The sequence below is a fragment of the Gopherus flavomarginatus genome, chromosome 5 (genome assembly GCF_025201925.1).
Source record: "Gopherus flavomarginatus isolate rGopFla2 chromosome 5, rGopFla2.mat.asm, whole genome shotgun sequence".
NCBI lineage: Eukaryota > Metazoa > Chordata > Testudines > Testudinidae > Gopherus > Gopherus flavomarginatus.
Genome location: NC_066621.1, coordinates 94,610,787 through 94,629,535, shown reverse-complemented (window position 1 = coordinate 94,629,535; position 18,749 = coordinate 94,610,787). Strand labels below are relative to the sequence as shown.

The window sequence follows — 18,749 nt, the reverse complement described above, 5'->3', positions numbered from 1 at the left end:
ATATAGAGTAGTTTCAATCAATAAAGCATGGTTTTGTGCACATTACTTTGCCCCTACTCCCAGTACCACTTACCGTTGGAGCAGGAGCCATAATGCCCATTGGTACAGGAATCATGGGGGTCCCTGAGGGAGACAGAGAATATATCAATGTTACCCACACACACCCACATTTAATTATAATGTGGTCATATAATTAAAGACTGTATCAAAATGCATATGTACAAGACGGCCAAATTAGGGTTGCATGGGCAACTTTAATTCAGGCATTTTGTATGTGTGTCTGCTTGAGTTTGCAACCTTGATGTTTATTGTAGTAAATCACATAACAAACCTTCAGTTTTTTAAAAACAAAAATTGAAAAACACAAAACAACATTTCATCAGATAAAACTATATTGCAGGGGTTGGCAACCTTTCAGAAGTGGTGTGCCGAGTCTTCATTTATTCACTCTAATGTAAGGTTTCCCCTGCCAGTAATACATTTTAATGTTTTTAGAAGGTCTCTTTCTATAGGTCTATAATATATAACTAAACTATTGTTGCATGTAAAGTAAATAAGGTTTTTAAAATGTTTAAGGAGCTTCATTTAAAATTAAATTAAAATACAGAGCCCCTTGGACCGGTGGCCAGGACCTGGGCAGTATGAGTGCCACTGAAAATCAGCTTGCGTGCCGCCTTTGGCGCCCGTGCCATAGGTTGCCTACCCCTGCTATATTGACTGCTTCTCTCCTCCTACCCCTAAATGGGTCACTGGGAACTTTAAACCCACAGCATATTCCACTATTACCTAATGGAGTAACTGTAAGCAGTAAAAGGCTGTTATCTGTGGTGCTATCTCTGTTGTCTCTTCTCAGCTCCAGGCACTCTGCAACAGCGAGTGAGAGGAAGAGTGTCTTACGTGCATGCCCAGCCCTGCCACCCAATCCAGGTCTGGGGCAAGCAGGCTCAGCCCGATCCAGCTGTAGGGTAAGAGGGTTCTGTGTGTGGCAATCTGGATGCCAGCAGCTTGGTCTGGGGTGGGGGGATCTCAATGCACGAGAAGGATGAGTGTTTTATATTCTGCAAACCATTCCAGAATTACCCACTAGGACATAAAACTGTGTTAACATTTATAGCCATATATGCAGTAGTTCAGCCACATGGCTTCTGAAAATATTTTACTCTACAAGACACCACTGGATAACCCATAAAGCCACACACAGGATCAGCAAGGCATTTTCTATAGCCCATGTGCTGCGCAGCATCGTGCAGCATTTTGCAGCAGTACTTAACTGCAACATAATGCAACAGCTGCTTTCACTCTTCTCTCCCACTCCACCAGCCTCCAGTTACTCCCTGCTCCAACCTATGCAGCTGAAGTTCAGAAAGAAGCATGTACTGTTAGCCTGGAAAAGTAAAGCTTCTGTCTTCAGACTGAGGCTGGCCTGTGCATTGGGCATGAGAAGAAAGAATGAGCAATCAATGTAAGAGAAACTAGAATGATAGCCCAATGGTTAAGCACTGGGAGCAGAGGAAGAAGAGACACTGGAAGGGGAGTAGAATAGAAGCAGAGGGAGAGATTTAAAAATGGAAGAAGAGAGACTGGGAAGCGCAATATGTATAAGGAGACAACAAGAGAAAATGAATGAGAGAGAAATGTTAATGTTACAACAGACAGGTTTAGCAGAGGATTTTAACTTCCTTTTTGCATAAAATGGGCTTATGGGAGTCCAGTCAAAGCAAGTTTTACCCAACACACACACACACACACACACACACACACACACACACACACACAAAAAACAGGTCTAAAAATTAGGCACCATGAGGTACTAATAGGTGTGTCTTCACCATGTGACAATACCAGATAGGGCACACATTCCCATATGAAGCAGTATTGGGATAGTTATCTATATGGCCTGCTGACATCTGTTAAAATATAGAACAGGATATTTAAGTTGCATCTCTTGGAGGAGAAACATGGTCCACAGAGTTCAGTTTTATTTTAGGCAGTTATATATGGTCTTAGAAAGTTATTCCAAAATAAAATGTGCAGCCAGTAATAGCTTCCATCCCAAGAATCCATCTTGTTCCTTATGAAATCTCAGAACACTTCCCATTCCTCCAGAACATTTTGCTTGCTTAGAAAGCTAGAGACAGAACTAAACTCAGGGCTCCCTACCTGCAATATAGAGTACAAAAAGTAGGCTAGCTCATCCCCAACTTCTCCTATGTTAGGGGATCTCATGGCCACAAAAGTTGCCAACCTTGATGGGAAATATTTAGATGTGACACAAGGATTAAAATAAAATCTGTGTTTTGTAAATTGGACTAGATTGTAAACTTCTCAAGCTATAAGCCATGTCTTCACACAGTGCTTAGCGCAGAGGTCCCCAACGCAGTGCCGCGGGCACCATGGCGCCCGCCCGGGCATCTATGTGCACCCGCATACTGTCCGGTGGACCAGTATCCACTGAAATGCTGCCGAGAAGCAGCGTCATCCAGAGGCATCACTGCTGATTTTTGGTGGCATTTCGTCGATGACACCTCTGGATGACGCTGCTCGTTGGCAGCCTTTCGGCGGCGACGCCTCTGGATGGCGCTGCTTGTCGGCGGCGATGCCTATTGACGTTGCTGCTTCTCAGCAGCATTTCAGTGGATGCTCATCCGCCAGCCACGGTCCTCAGTGGCTCGTCATCCAGCACCGCCAGACGAAAAAGGTTGGGGACCACTGGCTTAGCACAAAAGGGCCCCCTCTAGATTAGGGCCTCTCAGCATTACAGGCAGTCCTCGACTTTATGGCGTTCAATTTATAATGAACGGCACTTACGACATTTCTGAATTGACACCCTGGTTCAACTTACGACAATTGGTTTAGACTTTACGACACTTGGTCCCGCAATGGAGTGTATTGTGGTTCTGAGTTATGATGTTTCGACTTACGACACAATTTTCAGGAACCAATTGTGTCGTAAGCCTGAGGACTACCTGTACTGTAATATAAACAACAAGGAAAGGTTCTCAGTGTGCAAATTAAAACCATGGCCAAGGGACCGCTAATGAGTTCTGAAGCCTTTCACCTATGGGTTCAAGTTCAAAACAGGCTAGCAGCTACGAAAAGTTGCTGCTATATTTTCCTAGCACACATGCCCAGGGTATCCAAAAGTGCCTTCCATGGTGCTTGGGTTACCATCCAAAGGCTGTTACAGTGACCTATTTGAAAAAAGTTGAAAACTGCAGTCCATTCCCAAGTAGGTAGGTGTCATAAAACCCATCACCACAAACAAATGACGTTAGGAGACAATCTCAGTGGAGAGGATGAGGAATAACTAGACACAGAAACTGAGCTATTCTCACTCTAGAAGTTTTAATTTCTGGTCAGAGAAACATTGGGCATAACAATGGGAAGTTTATGGATAAATCTCTATGGATAAATAGGGTCTTCAGCCTTAAAATACCTGTATGCAATTGCAGAAGTGCAAGACTGAATACAAAAGGTTTAAAATTTAGTACAGGAAAAATTCACTTGGTTCCATGGTGGTTCTACTTGCTAACATCACTTACCAGGAGGTACAGGTGGAGGAAAACCAGGAAATTGTGGAGGTGGAATCCCAGGTGGAAGTGTTGGGATTCCCATAGGAGGGCGATTCAAGTGAGGTGGAAAAGACATTCTTGCAGCAGCAATCTGGGAGGGGGAAAAAAAGATAGCCTCAAAACATCATCTATTCAAAGTGGAGTGAACTGATAATCACCATACTAACTCTGATTTTCATCCTTTTAGGGACTGCCTGTTGGAAATGCAAACTTCAGTTTTAGTTTTCTTTTCCCCAATTAAGCAATAACGCAGCAGTAGTGGAAAACTTCTTTATAATATATAGCATATATAAGTGCTATTATTAAACATGAAAGTCCTGCCTTTTAGGATGGACAGATGCAAGAGATTAAACTAATTCTTTATGCCAAACATTTCACAAAGAACTATTTGTAGTTAACGAGCTCAGAGAAAATACAATATGCCCACAGGAGTTACTTTTCCAATATCTAAAATAAAAAATAATTTCAGAATAAAGTTTTGCAATAAGCCAACTAGCTCTCCTGCACAGATGAAGTGGTAATGTATTAGATGTTTGTGAGTCAACTTACTGAGGGTCAGAATCAGGATTTCCTGACACTTTGCTAAAAGTAATATCCATTAATGGGACAAACACCAGGAAAATTCCTAACTGTGAACACAGAGAGTTGATAGGCATACAGAGAGTTCTCCGGTCTATTTTTAACTTGCCAGTTCCTACGTCTGTTGGTTCAACTTGGCTGGCAGCTGATGAGTTGAAGAGTCAGCATGCTACCTACCCATAATAAAGAACATTCTAAAAAGCATTCACTATTCAGACACATTCACTATCTGTATCAGTGGTCCCCAACCTTTTTGTGGCCAGTAGCACATTCATGTTTTCAGAAGAGTGTGGCGGGCGCCAACAGTTTTTCAAGGCTTATTTTGTATTTGTACATTAAATAATATGAAAAACATATTTAATATACATAATATATGAATCCATACGATAAAAAGGGTAATTTTACATGTAAAAGGTATTAATTAAATTATTCAGCAATTACTCTTTCACCTTACCATGTGAATTTGCTCTTTATCTACCTGTAAGAAAAATTATGGAGTTTTTACAAAGTAAAATACAGCTTTCATCTTGTTTATTTTAAAAAAGTTAAACATTGTTGAACTGCTGGTCCAAATATATTTACTATTCTTACTTTAACTTACAGTGAAGCCTGCAGCCCCAGAGTTCTCTGTCCCCGGCAGGGGCAGGGCCACGGCTTCTCTCCGGCTTAAGCTGTGGCCCCGCACCTGCCAGGGACCGAGAACACCGGTGCCCGCACCCTCAGAGTGCTCTGTCCCCGGCAGGGGCAGGGCCACGGCTTCTCTCCGGCTTCTAATCTGGAGAGAAGCCGCAGTCCCGTGCCTGCCAGGGACAGAGAACACTGGCGTCTGCAGCCTGTGGGCCCCGGAGTTCTCTGTCCCCGGTAGGCGCAGGGCCGCGGCTTCTCTCCCCTGCTGGGCACTAGGCGGGCACCGCGTTGGGGACCACTGATCTATATATACACACTTACAAGAGACCACTTACAATTTGAAAAGTGTTTACACCTCCTACCAAAACAGAAGGGAGGTATATACTCTTAGTTTAATAATAGTTGTGAATATAATTGCTAAGATAGTGCTGAAACTATCTAAAAAGTAATCTAGCTTGTTATTCACATATCTGGTCTTTACAGACAAAACTGGTATTAAAAAAAAAACCAAAAAACCCCATATGCTTATCAGCATTATTTGCATGTTATCTGCTTGAGTAAAGTCTCATACATTAATGCATCAGTAACTATTACCATGCAAATACCCTACCATGAGCCTATATTCTTAAGTAAATGGGGTACCACTAAGTCAGAATGCCAGACTCAGCCCTATCCCTGAATCAACAGGGTTCCAATCCTGCAGGAGGTATGTTTTTTGTCCAGTTTTAAAAATGGATTTCGTTTAGCAAGAGTTGGTTACAGAGAGATAATTTGGAGTGGGATGGTGCCCGCCCAAGTGCAGGAGCCAGAATGAGCAGGAAATAGGTCTGCGTGTGAATGGTGCAAGAGCTAGATGTATGGGGAACAAGAAACACTATCTATACCCCACTCATGTTGGAGCAGAGAGGTGCACAAAACAAGAGCCACTGGGCCTAGGAGTACCTCCCACACACAGAAGCAAGCAGAAAACATAGCAGTGCTAGGATATTAGCACTAAAAGCTAATACCACTATCCTACCATAACAAGAGATACAGAGAGACCTCGAGGAAGGAGTTACATGTTATATTAGATTTCAGAACCAAGATTATTTTCACAGAGTCTGGAAGAACTATGGAAATAAGCAGGCGTGTACACCGGGGCAGCGAGTCCAAGCATATTTGCTGGTGTTACTCTTGAGCTCACATCAAATATACCTCTAAGCAGGAGCAGGAAAAAAAAAAAAGCTATTTTTTAAGTTCAGTTCCTACTAGTTAAAATGGAGCACTATGCAAGTGTAGTATTTTAAGTTAGCCAATTAACAAAAGATTCAAGTAGAGACAATGTCCCTTTAACTGGTCAAAGGGCATCTAGCTCTTCCCACCACAAGCAAAGGTAAAATATATCTGTGATACAAGGTCTGAAGTGGTGGATGAACCAGGAAGCAAACAGAAGTATTCCCACATTTATAAGATCTAAGCTATACTTACATCACACAAAATAGACAAACTTTTCTACTGTTCAGTTTTTTTTAGCATGCCTCTCCTTTCTATGGCTCTCTCATTGCTGTCCCTTTTGCCATTAATCTCTGCGGATCAAAAATCTACTGTCACATACACTTGATGTAGCAGTTTAAAATAGCTGAAATACTACTAACATCTAAGACTTCTGGGGTGGAAGAATAAGGAGATTCCCTTCTCCACCTAGGTTTTTTTAGTTGTGTACTTTCCTAACCAAAAGCCAAATGCATCATATGCATCCTTGCAAGCAATCACTTCCCAGGGTCCCAGGAAAGGAGAGGTCCGAACAAAGGGACTCCTCCATATGTGGATACATAAAGACAGTTTTTGGGAAGGATGGCAGGAAAGAACTATTGGACCCAGATTTGTTCCAAATGAGCTGGAGGCTCATATGTCCATATAGGTTAAGGTTTGTTTTTGATCAAAATCAAAGCAAAACCTAGCATTCAATGGAATAACCTTTAGCCCTCAACATGAATAAAAAACAATTGTTAAGGAACAGACAGGGTTTACAAACTTTCATATCTAGGCCTACAGTGAATGAAATGTGTTGCTATCTTCACAGCTTGAAAAATTCACCAAATTTAAACTTGTTTAAAAAAGGAACATGTTTCTAGCCCTTGAAAAGATCTCACTAATGTGAATCAATTCAATTACATAGTCCTGAGTGTGTAGAGAGAGCTCCAGTACCTCTGCTATCCACAGCTTTTACATGCAACAGTAAAATGAAGTTAAAGAGAATAGGATGTTTTTTCTGCCACAGTGTAAAATTCCCTTGGAAGAGTGAAACTGACAAAGATGTCAGTTTCATTCTCGGGCTATTAAGGAGAGCTCTGAAGAGCAGAAGTAGACACAGACACTGAAGCTATTCTCAGTGAAGGGAAGGCAGGGGAAAGACGTCTTGAAGAAGCTAGGAGGTTGTTTGGAGTTTTTGTTTTGGGGGTGGGTTTTTGGGTTTTTTTTGGGGGGGGGGGGTGGAAAGAACCAGAGAGAAGGAATTGAGTAGCAGGATTTCTCCAACAACAATTAGTAAACTCTTAGATGAGGGAGAGAAGAAGGCATGTGCTCCTTCTCCCTTCTATCAGTCAGAAGAGCTTTGGTGGTTCAAGTTAATTGTTAGGGTTGCCAACCCTCCATCCAGGTTTTGCCGGGATTCTCCCAGAATTACACCCTATCTTTTGGAAGCTACTGAAGCCAAACCGGGAGATTGTAGGTGCTAAAAGTCTGGCAGCGCAGTGGGGCTGAAGCAGACTCCCTGCCTGCCCTGCTTCACGATGCTCCCAAAAGCAGCTGGCACATCCCTGCGGCCTCTGGGGGGCGCAAGTTCTCTGTGTGCTGCCCCCGCAGCTCTCATTGGCCACAAACTTCAGCCAATGGGAGCTGTGAGGGTGGCGCTTGCAGGCATGGGAAGAGCCCCGTTCTCCCCACCAGGGACGCAAAGATGTGCCAGCTGCTTCTGGGAGCGGCACAGGAACAGGGCAGGCAGGGAACATGCCTTAGCCCCACTGCGCCACCAACTGGGAGCCACTCGAGGTAAGCGCCTCCCAGCCAGAGCCTGCATGCCACACCCCCTCCTGCATCCATCCCCTACCCAAGCCCTGAGCTCCCTCCCACACCCAAACTCCCTCCCAGAGCCTGCAACCCAACCCCCATCCCAGCCCACAGCTCCCTCCTGCACCCTGCACTCCCTCCCAGAGCTTGCACCCTGCACTCCCTCCTACACCCACACCCTGCCCCAGGCTCATCCCAGAGCTCCCTCCCACACTTCAAACCCCTCAACCCCAGCCCAGAGCCCAAACCACCCCCAACTGCCTACCCCAGCCCAGTGAAAGTGAGTGAGGGTGGGGGGAGCAAGCGACCGGGGGGGGTGGATGGAGTGAGCGGGGTGGGGCCTCAAGGAAGGGATATTTAGGTTTGTGTGATTAGACAGCTGGCAACCCACAAACCAAAGGCTAATACAGAAAGATATGAGCATCCAAGCACAGTCCAGAGAGAACACCCTAGTGGGCATCCTAGCAATTGGGATATGGAGCTTCTCACCAGGTGCTGCCCTTTCATACTGGCCTACAACTAGTAGGGTTAGCTTTCTGGATCTGATAAATTTTTCAAGCTCCTGTCCACTCAATAGGTATATGGTAAACTTCAGATTTCTCCGAAGTGTTAAGAAAAAGTGTGAAGTAAGCACTTAAATGATATCAATACATTTTCGCAAGTGAGAAGAATTTACAAGTGTATATTATAGCTCTTATTTTTATATTACCTTATGCAAAGTTACAGGTGGCTTTCACTAATGCATTAACATAGTAGGACTTTGAATGAAACTGAGCCTACACAAAATGTGTCAGTGATTAGAGTCCAGAGTTCAATACCTGGAGAATAGGTGTCTGCAACACTGAAGTCACCATCACAAGTGATGTCATTCCAAATACTGAAATAATGTGGAGGCTGTACTACTGTCATTACCAAGCACTTCCACTGCATCACGGTTCCAGCATATTAGCAAGGAAGCATGGGAAGCTTGCACTGCTGATGCCATGTTCACATTCTGTGGCTAAAGAAACTAAAATTTCAATTATTCAGAGTACTTCTGAACTTTATATAGAATATATTTTTAATAATGGTGAGTGAGCAGACAGGACTGTAAGTAGATCATGAATTTCTCATTACTAGAATCAGTAATGTAATTAAAGCAATCAAGGACATCTTTAATTTTTTATTAAATTGGCAACTAAGCCTCCTTGCAGAAATAACATCTTGAGGACAATAAGTTTTGACACTAGTAGCATTAGTTCCCAGAATAGTTTTCCATTTGTTTTAATATTGGTCTTTTCAAAATCAGGTTGAGCAAAACGTGTAGTTTCCTTTCCAAAGGTAACTAAAAAATTGTTTTAAAAAAACTTATTAAAAAACAGCATTCAGAAGTCTGTATTTCTCATGCAACAGTGAACTAGAACACTGAATGTTAAACTAAGGCTGCACTACACAAGGTGTTAGTAACATCAATTGTAGCACAGAATTACAGAACCTTCAACTCTTACCAGCTGTGTGATGTGATTAATTTTTTAAAATATATATTTGAAGTTAAAGATGCATATTATGTCATCAAAGTAGCGATGACATGGTCAAGGCTGTTCTGGCTATTTCCATTTTAACTCTGATTTTACCTCACCTCCAAAATTCCTCCAATACTGTCCATTTGCATTTCAAAGTCTGTATATTTAGTCTATAGTAAGGAGATTTTTTGGCAAAACATGAGGCAAATAAGAAAGCAGTTTCAGAAATAAGGAAATGCTGTTGGTGCGATTCACCTTTGGAAAATTCTTCTATTACAGTTTGGTTAACCAATCAGAAATTTAAGCTTGGTTTGTTCAAGTCTTAGGCAAAATCTAGTGCACATACAGTTATATTCCAAAATATATTTTAGTAGGCTTTTTTGTCTGGACTCCAACCTGGAATGCTTTACTGAAAGTCTAATTTTATATACAGCTGGTTGCAGAATTATGCTGGTGAGGCTTGTAAATTATATCAGAATTGCTCAAATTAATAGGATGTTACAAATATTCTGCTGGTGATTTGAATACTATGTTACCTTGTATTTTGTTAAAAATCTGCAGTCTTTTCATCACATCCATGTTTTAAATACTTTCTAAAACAAGCAAACTCCTAGGGTGAAAAACTTTAGACAATTCTGATTATGGGAGTCTTCAATGTCTAGTCCTAAGTAGTACCACTGCCAAAGAATGAATAAAAGCCCTTTTTTATATGTTGTCCTCAAATAATTTGCACATTTTTCATTTCACTTAACAGTACAGGTTAGCAAGAAAAATATCAAAAAGACTGCAGAACAGGATGACCTCTGGAAGAGGAAACTGAAAAAGAAAATTGTTCTGGTCAGTATTGCCATTAAGTTCAATGTATGCAGGAATGGGGTCTAAATTAGGGCAACACAATCCTCATTATAGAATTTTAAGCTATTTTGAAGAAGAACACAGCTAAAACCACAATTTGCCATCATTCTGAGGTTCTGTTATATTTTTGGCATACTGTGATTTTGTTTAATATAGCTGCGTAACTCAGGGGTGTGGATTTTCACCTTCTATGCAGGCAAAGGCGGCCCAAGAGGCAGCACACACAACCAAAACAGCAGATAGCCATTATTCTTCCCATTACTTTTCCCTCCATGCCCTGCCTCTCACTGCAACACACTTTACTGTTTAGCCCCTGATTCTGCAACTTCTTGTGCCCATACAAAGCTCCAATTTGTTAAGGCCAATGAGGGGCCTGCCTGCACCCCAATCCTGAGAATGGGAGGATTCCTCAGCAACAGGATTATATCTCCTCTGTGTGGCTACGGCTACATTATCCAGTGCGCCTTCTTTCTCAGGAAATCTTTAGAGAGGAGCATGAAGACCCAGAAAACTATTTGCAAAACAACTACTGAGAGGGTGTCTGGCCCCCACAAAAAGTACAAAAGACTGTGATTTAGGCTTCTCTCTCTCAAGGCCTGACTATGTCTAGAACCTTAACTTTCTCACTTATTGCACTGCACTGGTGGTCGTGGCTTATCTCAGGGGTGGACAAACTTTTTGGCCCGAGGGCCACATCTGGGTGGGGCAATTGCATGCATGCCATGAATGTTGGGGCTAGGGCAGGCGGTTGGGGGCTCAGGGCAGGTGGTTGGGGTGCGGGAAGGATTGCGGTGAGGACTCCAGCCCAGCACCACTTGAGTGGCTCCAAGGTAGCAGCAGTACACAGCAGGGCTAAGGCAGAGAGCTCCAAGCACTGCTCTTGCCTGTGGGTACCTTTCCCAAAGATCCCATTGGCCATGGTTCCACGTTCCCTGGCAATGGGAGTGGCGGGGGGCGGTGCCTGCAGGCAAGGACAGCACACAGAGCTCACAGGGATGTGGTGCTAGCTGCTTGCAGCACAGCCACGGGGCTGCCAATCCCATGGGCCAGATCCAAAGCCCTGATGGGCCGGATGCGGCCCGTAGTTTGCCCACCTCTGGCTTATCTTCGCCTCACAAAGTGATACAGCCAGAAAGCATGCATGTGTGGAGGAAGTTGATACAGACTCTCCATTTTTAACTAAAATGAAGGGAAGACTATTTATTCCCTTTTAACAGAGAAAGCCTCCACCTCCTTCTCAGAGATGGTGTAGACGTATTCGGGGAAACAAGTGCTGTTTAAAAATATTCTTATCAAAACTTTTAAAATGGTAGACTCCTGAGAGTCAGGTTCAAAGTTTTGTTAATTACAGCCAGCTAAGATATTTTTGAATATGAATGTCCTTGCCCACATTTCAAAATCACATTTCACATCATGGTAGTTAAAATGTTCTCTCATAATACATTTTACCAGTGTAGACATCATCAAAACCAATACAGTTTAAAAAGCAAATTAGTCAGTCTTGATCTATCCTAGTGGGATCCACAGCCAACTAGCATATTCTTAAACACCATGGGTTTTGGCCAGAGTATGTGCTAAGTAGCCTACGCTGAAACATGTAGCTAACACCACTCACTACACAGGGCCAGGCAGTGGGGACGAAGAGACGCCCCCCCCTCCATGGAGGGGGGGGGGGAATGGATGGTTACGCTCCGCGTTTCCAAGCGAGAGGACGGCAGGTGTCCCCCACCCCTCAGCGAAGGAGGCGTCCCCGCCTCCCCCTCTCATAGGGCAGAGACTCGCCGCTTGCTCGGGGTGGGGAGGGAATACACCGATGGACACCCCAGTGCGAGACTAGCCCCCACCCCCGGCGCTGGGCAGCCCCCTCGTGGTCCTCGGTGAAGGGGGCGGGTTCTCCCCAGGATGAGGAGCGGGGTTTCCTCGCGCACCCGGAGGGGGGGGGGGGGAATCGCGTCTCCTCCCTAGGCGGGCGGGCGGCTGGGCGCCGATGGCGGCTTCTCTCCCCACCTGCCCCCGGGACTCACCCTCCTTCCCTGAGGGGCAGGAGCCGCGTCCGGGGCACCGCCTCAGCCTCTCCTGCACGCGCCAGCCAGGGATGGGGCAGGCCTGTCCCGCTCGCCGCCTCCGCCAGGCTTGGGGGCCTCTAGGCCGCGAACACACCGCGCAGAACCAGGCGCGCCGCCGTGCTGTCCTGGGGGTCACGTGAGCCACCCTTCCGCCAGCGTCCCGGCCTGCACCGCGCCGTCCGATCATAGAGGCACCCTGGGAGTTCTGACAGAACGCCCGCGCTATGTGCACAGAGGCACAAAGCGCGTCTTACCATAGAGTGTCGAGGGCTAGAAGGGCGTAGGGAAAAAAGGGACGTCCGGCGCCATCTTTGCTGGGGGCAGCCAGGAGCGGTAACCAATTGATTGACCCTTACTAGAATCGCCATCTTGAGGTCAAGTGGCCGCGAGGTGCTGGCGTCTCACCTGCCTAACACAAAAGCATCAGGGCTTTGGCGTCCCCCTCCCCGCATCGCGGCTCAGTATAGCCGCACCTATCCTCCGCCCTGCCTGCCGGGTGCCAGCGTCGCCCCATTGCCATGAGCCATCCAGGACCTACTGGTGTAACACACGGCAGCAACTGCTGGTGGGGCCCACGGGGCGAGAAGGGCGCATGCCGCTGGCTTCCCTGGCCCCTTGTCAGCAACGAAAGCGCAAAAATTACATTTAAAAATACAAAACGCTGTCCCCTCCCCAGACTATGTTCCCCTGTAGGCAATTACTGTAGTTACCAGGAAGATAACATGACATTGCTAGTGGAACATATTCTATGATTCTACCTGTGAGCATGAAGAGGAGGAAAGAGCTTGTCTTGTATAGACCATTAAAAGCTGGGCCACGGTAAGCATAAATTTGAGAATCTGTTTTACACAATAATTCAGCTCATGTCACATAAATCAAAAAAGGCATAACCTACCTCCCTATTTCTTTTTAAAGCTTTTATTGGATTATATACACAATACATAAAGATAAGCACAAGTCTTTGCAGGATCATGGCCAAAAGACGGATGCATTGGTGGTATAGTGGTGAGAATAGCTCCTTTCCAAGCAATTGACCCAGGTTTGACCCAATGCAGGGAGGCATTTTCTAACAAGCACCTACAGTGGTGCAACTGGTTAGTGCAGAAGGGAGTATACCTTGGGTTGTGAGTTCCTCACCCAGAGCTTTAGTTTAGGTTGGACATTAGGAAAAACTTCCTGTCAGAGTGGTTAATTACTGAAATAAATTGCCTAGGGAGATCATGGAATCTCCATCATTGGGGATTTTTAAGGGCAGGTTAGACAAACACTTGGGGTGGTTTAGATAATACTTAGTCCTGCCTTGAGTGCAGGGGACTGGACTAGATGATCTCTCAAGGTCCCTTCCAGTTCTATGATTCTATGGCCAATCCAGTCCACCCACTTTCAAGTCAAGGGGGGCAGCGTTCACAGCGAGTGTTGTATATACAACTAGTGCCTCAAGTCAAAGAGAGCAGAGGGTGCTCACACTACAAATTTACAGCTGCTTTGTAGTGGTCAGTTTACTCAATGTTGCAATAGTGAGAAAGGAGGCTTCAACACAATTTTCAGGAGAGTATAGGTTAATACCTATAACAGACAAGTAATGAAGAGAGTAATGCTTGGGGCAAAGTTGCTGTCCTATGAAGAAATCTATTTCATATATTTTGTTACAAACACAAAACTGGAGAAATTTGCCAGATATTCTAGATGAACAATAGCCTTCACAGAGAGCCTGCCAGTTTTTGTTGGCCTGCCTTGTAGAGGCTGAGACAATATTTCAGTTGTGACAGCACATTTACTCCTTGTCTTCTGCTAACAAGACTGTCAATTGTGGCAGCAGGTTGGAACATTCAGCAATGAGATACCAAACTGAGTCCACTAACTTGTTTCACACATACTCCTGAGCAGCCAGCAGGCCAGTGAAAACAACAGTCTAGCGCACCATTTCCCTTTAAGCTGTTCCCATTAGATTTGTATAAATTATTAGTAAAGAGAATTATAGATTTGCATATGTACAAGGCTGAACAGTTTTGGCAGTAGTACACTGTTTTGTGAATACCTGACTCTTTTAGAAGTAACATTTATTTACTATAGGCTGTTAATTTAAATAGGATAATACATAGATTAGCTACAATTTATACTTCCCCATGATTAATAAATAAGGCTATGTTTTAGTCACAGGTATTTTTAGTAAAAGTCATGGACAGGTCATGGAGGGTAAAAAAAAAATTCATGGTCTGTGACCTATCCATGACTTGTACTATATACCCCTGACTAAATCTTGGGTCCTCTGGGGCAGGGGTGGTCCGGGGGTGCTGCAGATGCTCTTGGGTGGGGGGCGATGGCCTGAGGGCACCACGGGTGCTGCCGAGGGGGAGCAGCGCACAGCCTGAGACCCTCCACTGATGCAGAGGGGGCAGTGGCCCACGGCCCAGGACCCCCACTGGTGCTTGGTGGAGCAAGTGTCAGTGTGCGGCCCAGGACCCCTGCTGGTACTGGGTGGGGGCCGCAGTGGACCAAGACTGCCCCAGCAGTGGCCAATGTGGTTGGCCCCAGCAGAAGTCTCAGAGATACCAGAAAGTCACGGAATTTGTGACCTCTGTGACAGACTTGCAGCCTTACTAATAAATACAAATGTAACAGTTGCAGTATCTAGCACTATTAGAAAATGTTTTATGAACATTAATTTATCCATGCAGTAGATCTGTGAGGCAGACAAATCTTATCTTCATTTTACAGATGGGAAAACAAGAAGAGAGAGAGGCAGGACTGAAAAACGTTAAATTCCTGGCTCCCATCTTGTGGTCTCAGATCACAGCTTGTTGCTTACTCCTTTTGAGACTATAGTCTTTCTGAAAAAAAAATTAAAATCAAAATTCACAATACCACTTCCAGAGATACTAATAATTCACAAGACAATTGTAATTTATCCCCATTTTGACCCTTATTAAGAAATCCATGGTATTTTGGTATTTTGATCTACACAGACACCAGTTCACCCATTCATTATTAGCTATAGACATGTGCCTATTGCTCTTTACTTTACCTTAATTATTTAGACCCCAGACTCCACCCTCCCCCATCCCAACTAGTCTCTCCGATCAAGAAACCATGTAAATTGTCCAAGTATAGAGTTCAGCAACACTTCCTTCCTACATCCACCTGCTCACCCATTATTCCAATATTATAAAAATTATCTTTCTCAAACCTAGCCGAATATGTTGGCTATTCATCCTTCCTTTGTGAGTCAGAGACCACACCTTCAAGATGCCAATCACATATTCGGTTTATCCCAATCCACTTTATGTTTACTTGCTATAGGTCCCAGAATACTTTGCTCAACACAGCCTAGTACATTACTTAGTTATCAAAGAAAAGAGAGTTAACTTACCTGCAGAATGTATTGAATTTCTAATTCCATTTTTGAAATTGTGGTTGTTATAAGTATACTACTATCTGTTATATAGATGGTGGGCAGCTATACAAAGTGCAGAGTTAAGGTGGTTTCTGAAATATGCAATGTAACATTTTCCAAATGTAAAGTCAGCACTAGAACTCAAGTCCTTTACTCTAAAATCCTTGAATTAAAGGAAAGTCTTTGTTTCGGTGAAATATAGGTGAATCCTTATGTTTTTTCTAAGCTGCAGTCAACAATCAAAGGGTAGATTGCACTCTCTCACACACATTATAAACAAACAATAATGAACTGTTTACAGTCTGTTTTCTTCAAATAGAGCCTACGCATTGGTTTTCAAGGAAGGGGACAGAAGGTCTTGGAATTGTCACAGTTCACCTTGAAGAGATTCTTTCCAATGCTTCCCTCAGTGAAAGAGGGTTTGGGAAGGCATTGGGGGCTCTAAAGATATAGAGCATTGGTGATCAAGAAGACAAAAATGTTGCTACCTTTGTAGCTCCTGCGACGTCTACATTGATTTAACCCCATTCCCATTCTTCCCTAGTGGCACAGCTCCCTCACAACCAATGGTTGTATTGTTCCTCTTTACCTGCCCCACCATGCTTTTGTGTCCAAATTTAATTGAATTAAATTAAGGGATTCAGGTGACTAAATCCCTTAAATTTAGTGCATCCATTTCCCCATCTGTAAAATGGGTGAAATAATCCTTGTACATTTATAATACCTTCCCCGCCTCCCCGCCCCACCCTGCAAGGATACATCACTTAATATTCAATACTAAACCTTAAACTTAAAACATTTTTGTTAAGTAGGGAAGTTTTATCATCTTTTTATGAGATTAAGCCATTGAAGCAGAAAGAGAAATGACTTGCCCTTGGTCACCCAGGAGGTCAGTGCAGAGCTGGGAATGTGCTCCAGTCATTCCACACTCTCCTTGCTGTGTATACTAGCAAGCCTGCCATAATTCCTCTTTCACTACAAGTTTGAATAGTCTAAAATTTGCATCACAGTATATCTTACCATATAAGCAATAAGCACCAAAATATTATTTAACGTTAGTTTATCTGCACTGCTTTTTATAATTAATTCTTTTCAGTCTTCTAAGAGACTTGTTAAAACACTTGAAATTAAAATATAAAACTAGTTTTTAACTATGGTATTTGACAGTGGTTTTTCATAACTACACATTCTTTTAAAGAAGTTTGGCAACTACCAAAAATCAGTGTTCTAACAGGAACTAGCTAATCAGGACAGGTGGAAGGTTGGTCATCAAATATGGAGGATTTGATATTTGGAGACCCTATTCATTCAAGAATATCTGGATTCTGAAAAGAAAAAAAAAAGTAAAGTAAAATGATTGAATATAGCCAGAAGAATGAGGGAAGCGCCATATTACAAGAGCAGGCAAGTACGGAAATGAGGTCTGTTTATGTTTTTAAAGTTGTTTTCTGTATGGATGCTCATACCCTTTCAGGAGTTAGCCATGTAAGAGACTGGACATAAATAGTAATGGCAAGAAGATGGATGGTATGAAGAGAAAATAAAAGAACTGAAGTTTTTTCAGTGTCAGACAAGATGATTCAAGGTCACAGTCACCAAACATGCAGTCAGGATGAAAAGAGGATATATATATTTTGGGTGTGGAGCTTGACAATAGCAAAAGTCCTCTTCCAGCACTAACAGCAACAAACTGTTTCCAGCCATGCCAGCACCCAGAGCACTTGAGGCATGACTATAAAATGACTGTCACGTAACAGCCTAAATCCAGCCACTTTGGTGCAGAATCCAGCACCGCTGAAGTCACCGGGCGCAGGACCAAGCCCACACTGGATAATGTAATAGAGGTATCTAAAATAATGACCGGTATAGAGAAGATAAATCAGGCTTCCCTATTTACCATCTTTCCTATAGTAGAAGAGCAAAGGGATGCCCAGTAAAATTAAAAGGCAACAATACAACTTTTTCTAATCCACACAACTAACCTGTACAGCCAGAGTTGTCCATTGACCATAAGGATTTTAAATCATTCTCTGAAATATGAAGTCCTGGCCACTGTCAGAAACATGATATGGGACTAAGTAGGACCATTGATCTCATCTGGTATAATAATTCCTAGCTTTCCTGTGAATAGTCTTGTGAGATTTGAAAGTTTCCCCTTTCACCCTTGCGTGTGTATGCTGTGCCTAACATCCAGCTGCAAAACATTTTCCAATTGCTATTTGAAGACATTTGGCTCAGCAACTGGAGTTGATATTGATATTCTTCCACAAATTTGATTCACTATCTCTACAGACTATCAACTACACAATGGACTACAAACAGATTACCATTGGATTTTGAAATGGAACAATAAGACATTTAATCATTATGCTACTCTTCTAGTTGTTTATTCTCTTCTCTGGTAAATCTCTAGACCAAATTGTGATTGGTGGGGGTGGGGGAAATGGAGAAACCACAGATGCACATGCACGGAGCTTACCAGTACGTAACAGACTTAGGTTCCATTGTGCTATATGTAGAGCTACATCACTGGGAGGGTTGGGGGTGGAGGAGCGGTATTCTAGTTCCAATATAGTTGTCTGCTGACACAGTTAAAGCGCATTTCCTTATTTGTAGCATAGATGTGACCTGACGTGCTTCCAAAACATCCCTGAAATGTGTTAAAGTCTTGGACAGATCCAAAGCTTGAGCATGATCAAGAACACTGTTAAGGTCTCATATGTGTTGCAACATGGGCTCCTGACACAGTTCCAGTTATCATGCAGATGATATCATAGTGAGTTAAACATCACTGAAGCCAACCCATTTATGCATTTCAGTATCATCTGGATGATATTTGTGTATAAGCAAACCAAGGAGGCCAAGTAGCAGAGCACTTCTTACCTGCATTTAAGAGAGAGTAGGCTTTTCATGGACATGGATGCTGAAAGTGTTTGTGAACACCACTTTGAAGATGGAGAGCATGCCACTTTCCAGTAGTGGGTAATCATGGTCCTTCCAAAGTAAAATTGTGACTAAAGTTCACTACATGAAGTGCAAAGGTAAGATAATCCATCTCTCTATGCAAACCAAGGAGAAAAAATTGATCTGTGGTTAAGGCACAGGA

General features: G+C 43.5%; 1 protein-coding gene and 1 long non-coding RNA gene across 4 annotated transcripts in view; both read right to left on the bottom strand.

Moving 5' to 3' along the window:
* The window catches only part of RBM25 (RNA binding motif protein 25), a 38,348-nt gene extending 25,969 nt beyond the window's left edge, over positions 1-12,379 (bottom strand). For both annotated transcript variants that reach the window (XM_050956580.1, XM_050956581.1), the window contains exons 1-3: positions 12,208-12,379; positions 3,543-3,663; positions 74-123 (exon numbers count right to left, since the gene is read on the bottom strand). In XM_050956580.1, coding sequence (XP_050812537.1) covers positions 74-123; positions 3,543-3,648 — 156 coding nt within the window. In that variant the 5' untranslated portion in view covers positions 3,649-3,663; positions 12,208-12,379. The remainder of the gene's footprint in view (positions 1-73; positions 124-3,542; positions 3,664-12,207) is intronic.
* A 2,497-nt stretch (positions 12,380-14,876) lies between these two features.
* On the bottom strand, positions 14,877-18,518 carry LOC127052703 (uncharacterized). Of its 2 annotated transcripts, XR_007774872.1 has the most exons (3): positions 17,626-18,518; positions 15,620-16,968; positions 14,877-15,080 (listed from the first exon to the last, which is right to left on the bottom strand). It is a non-coding gene; the product is annotated as an uncharacterized LOC127052703 (long non-coding RNA). The 2 variants fall into 2 exon arrangements; XR_007774871.1 differs by lacking the exon at positions 17,626-18,518 and having other exon boundaries at positions 15,620-17,610.
* Between the last annotated feature and the right edge of the window lie 231 nt (positions 18,519-18,749).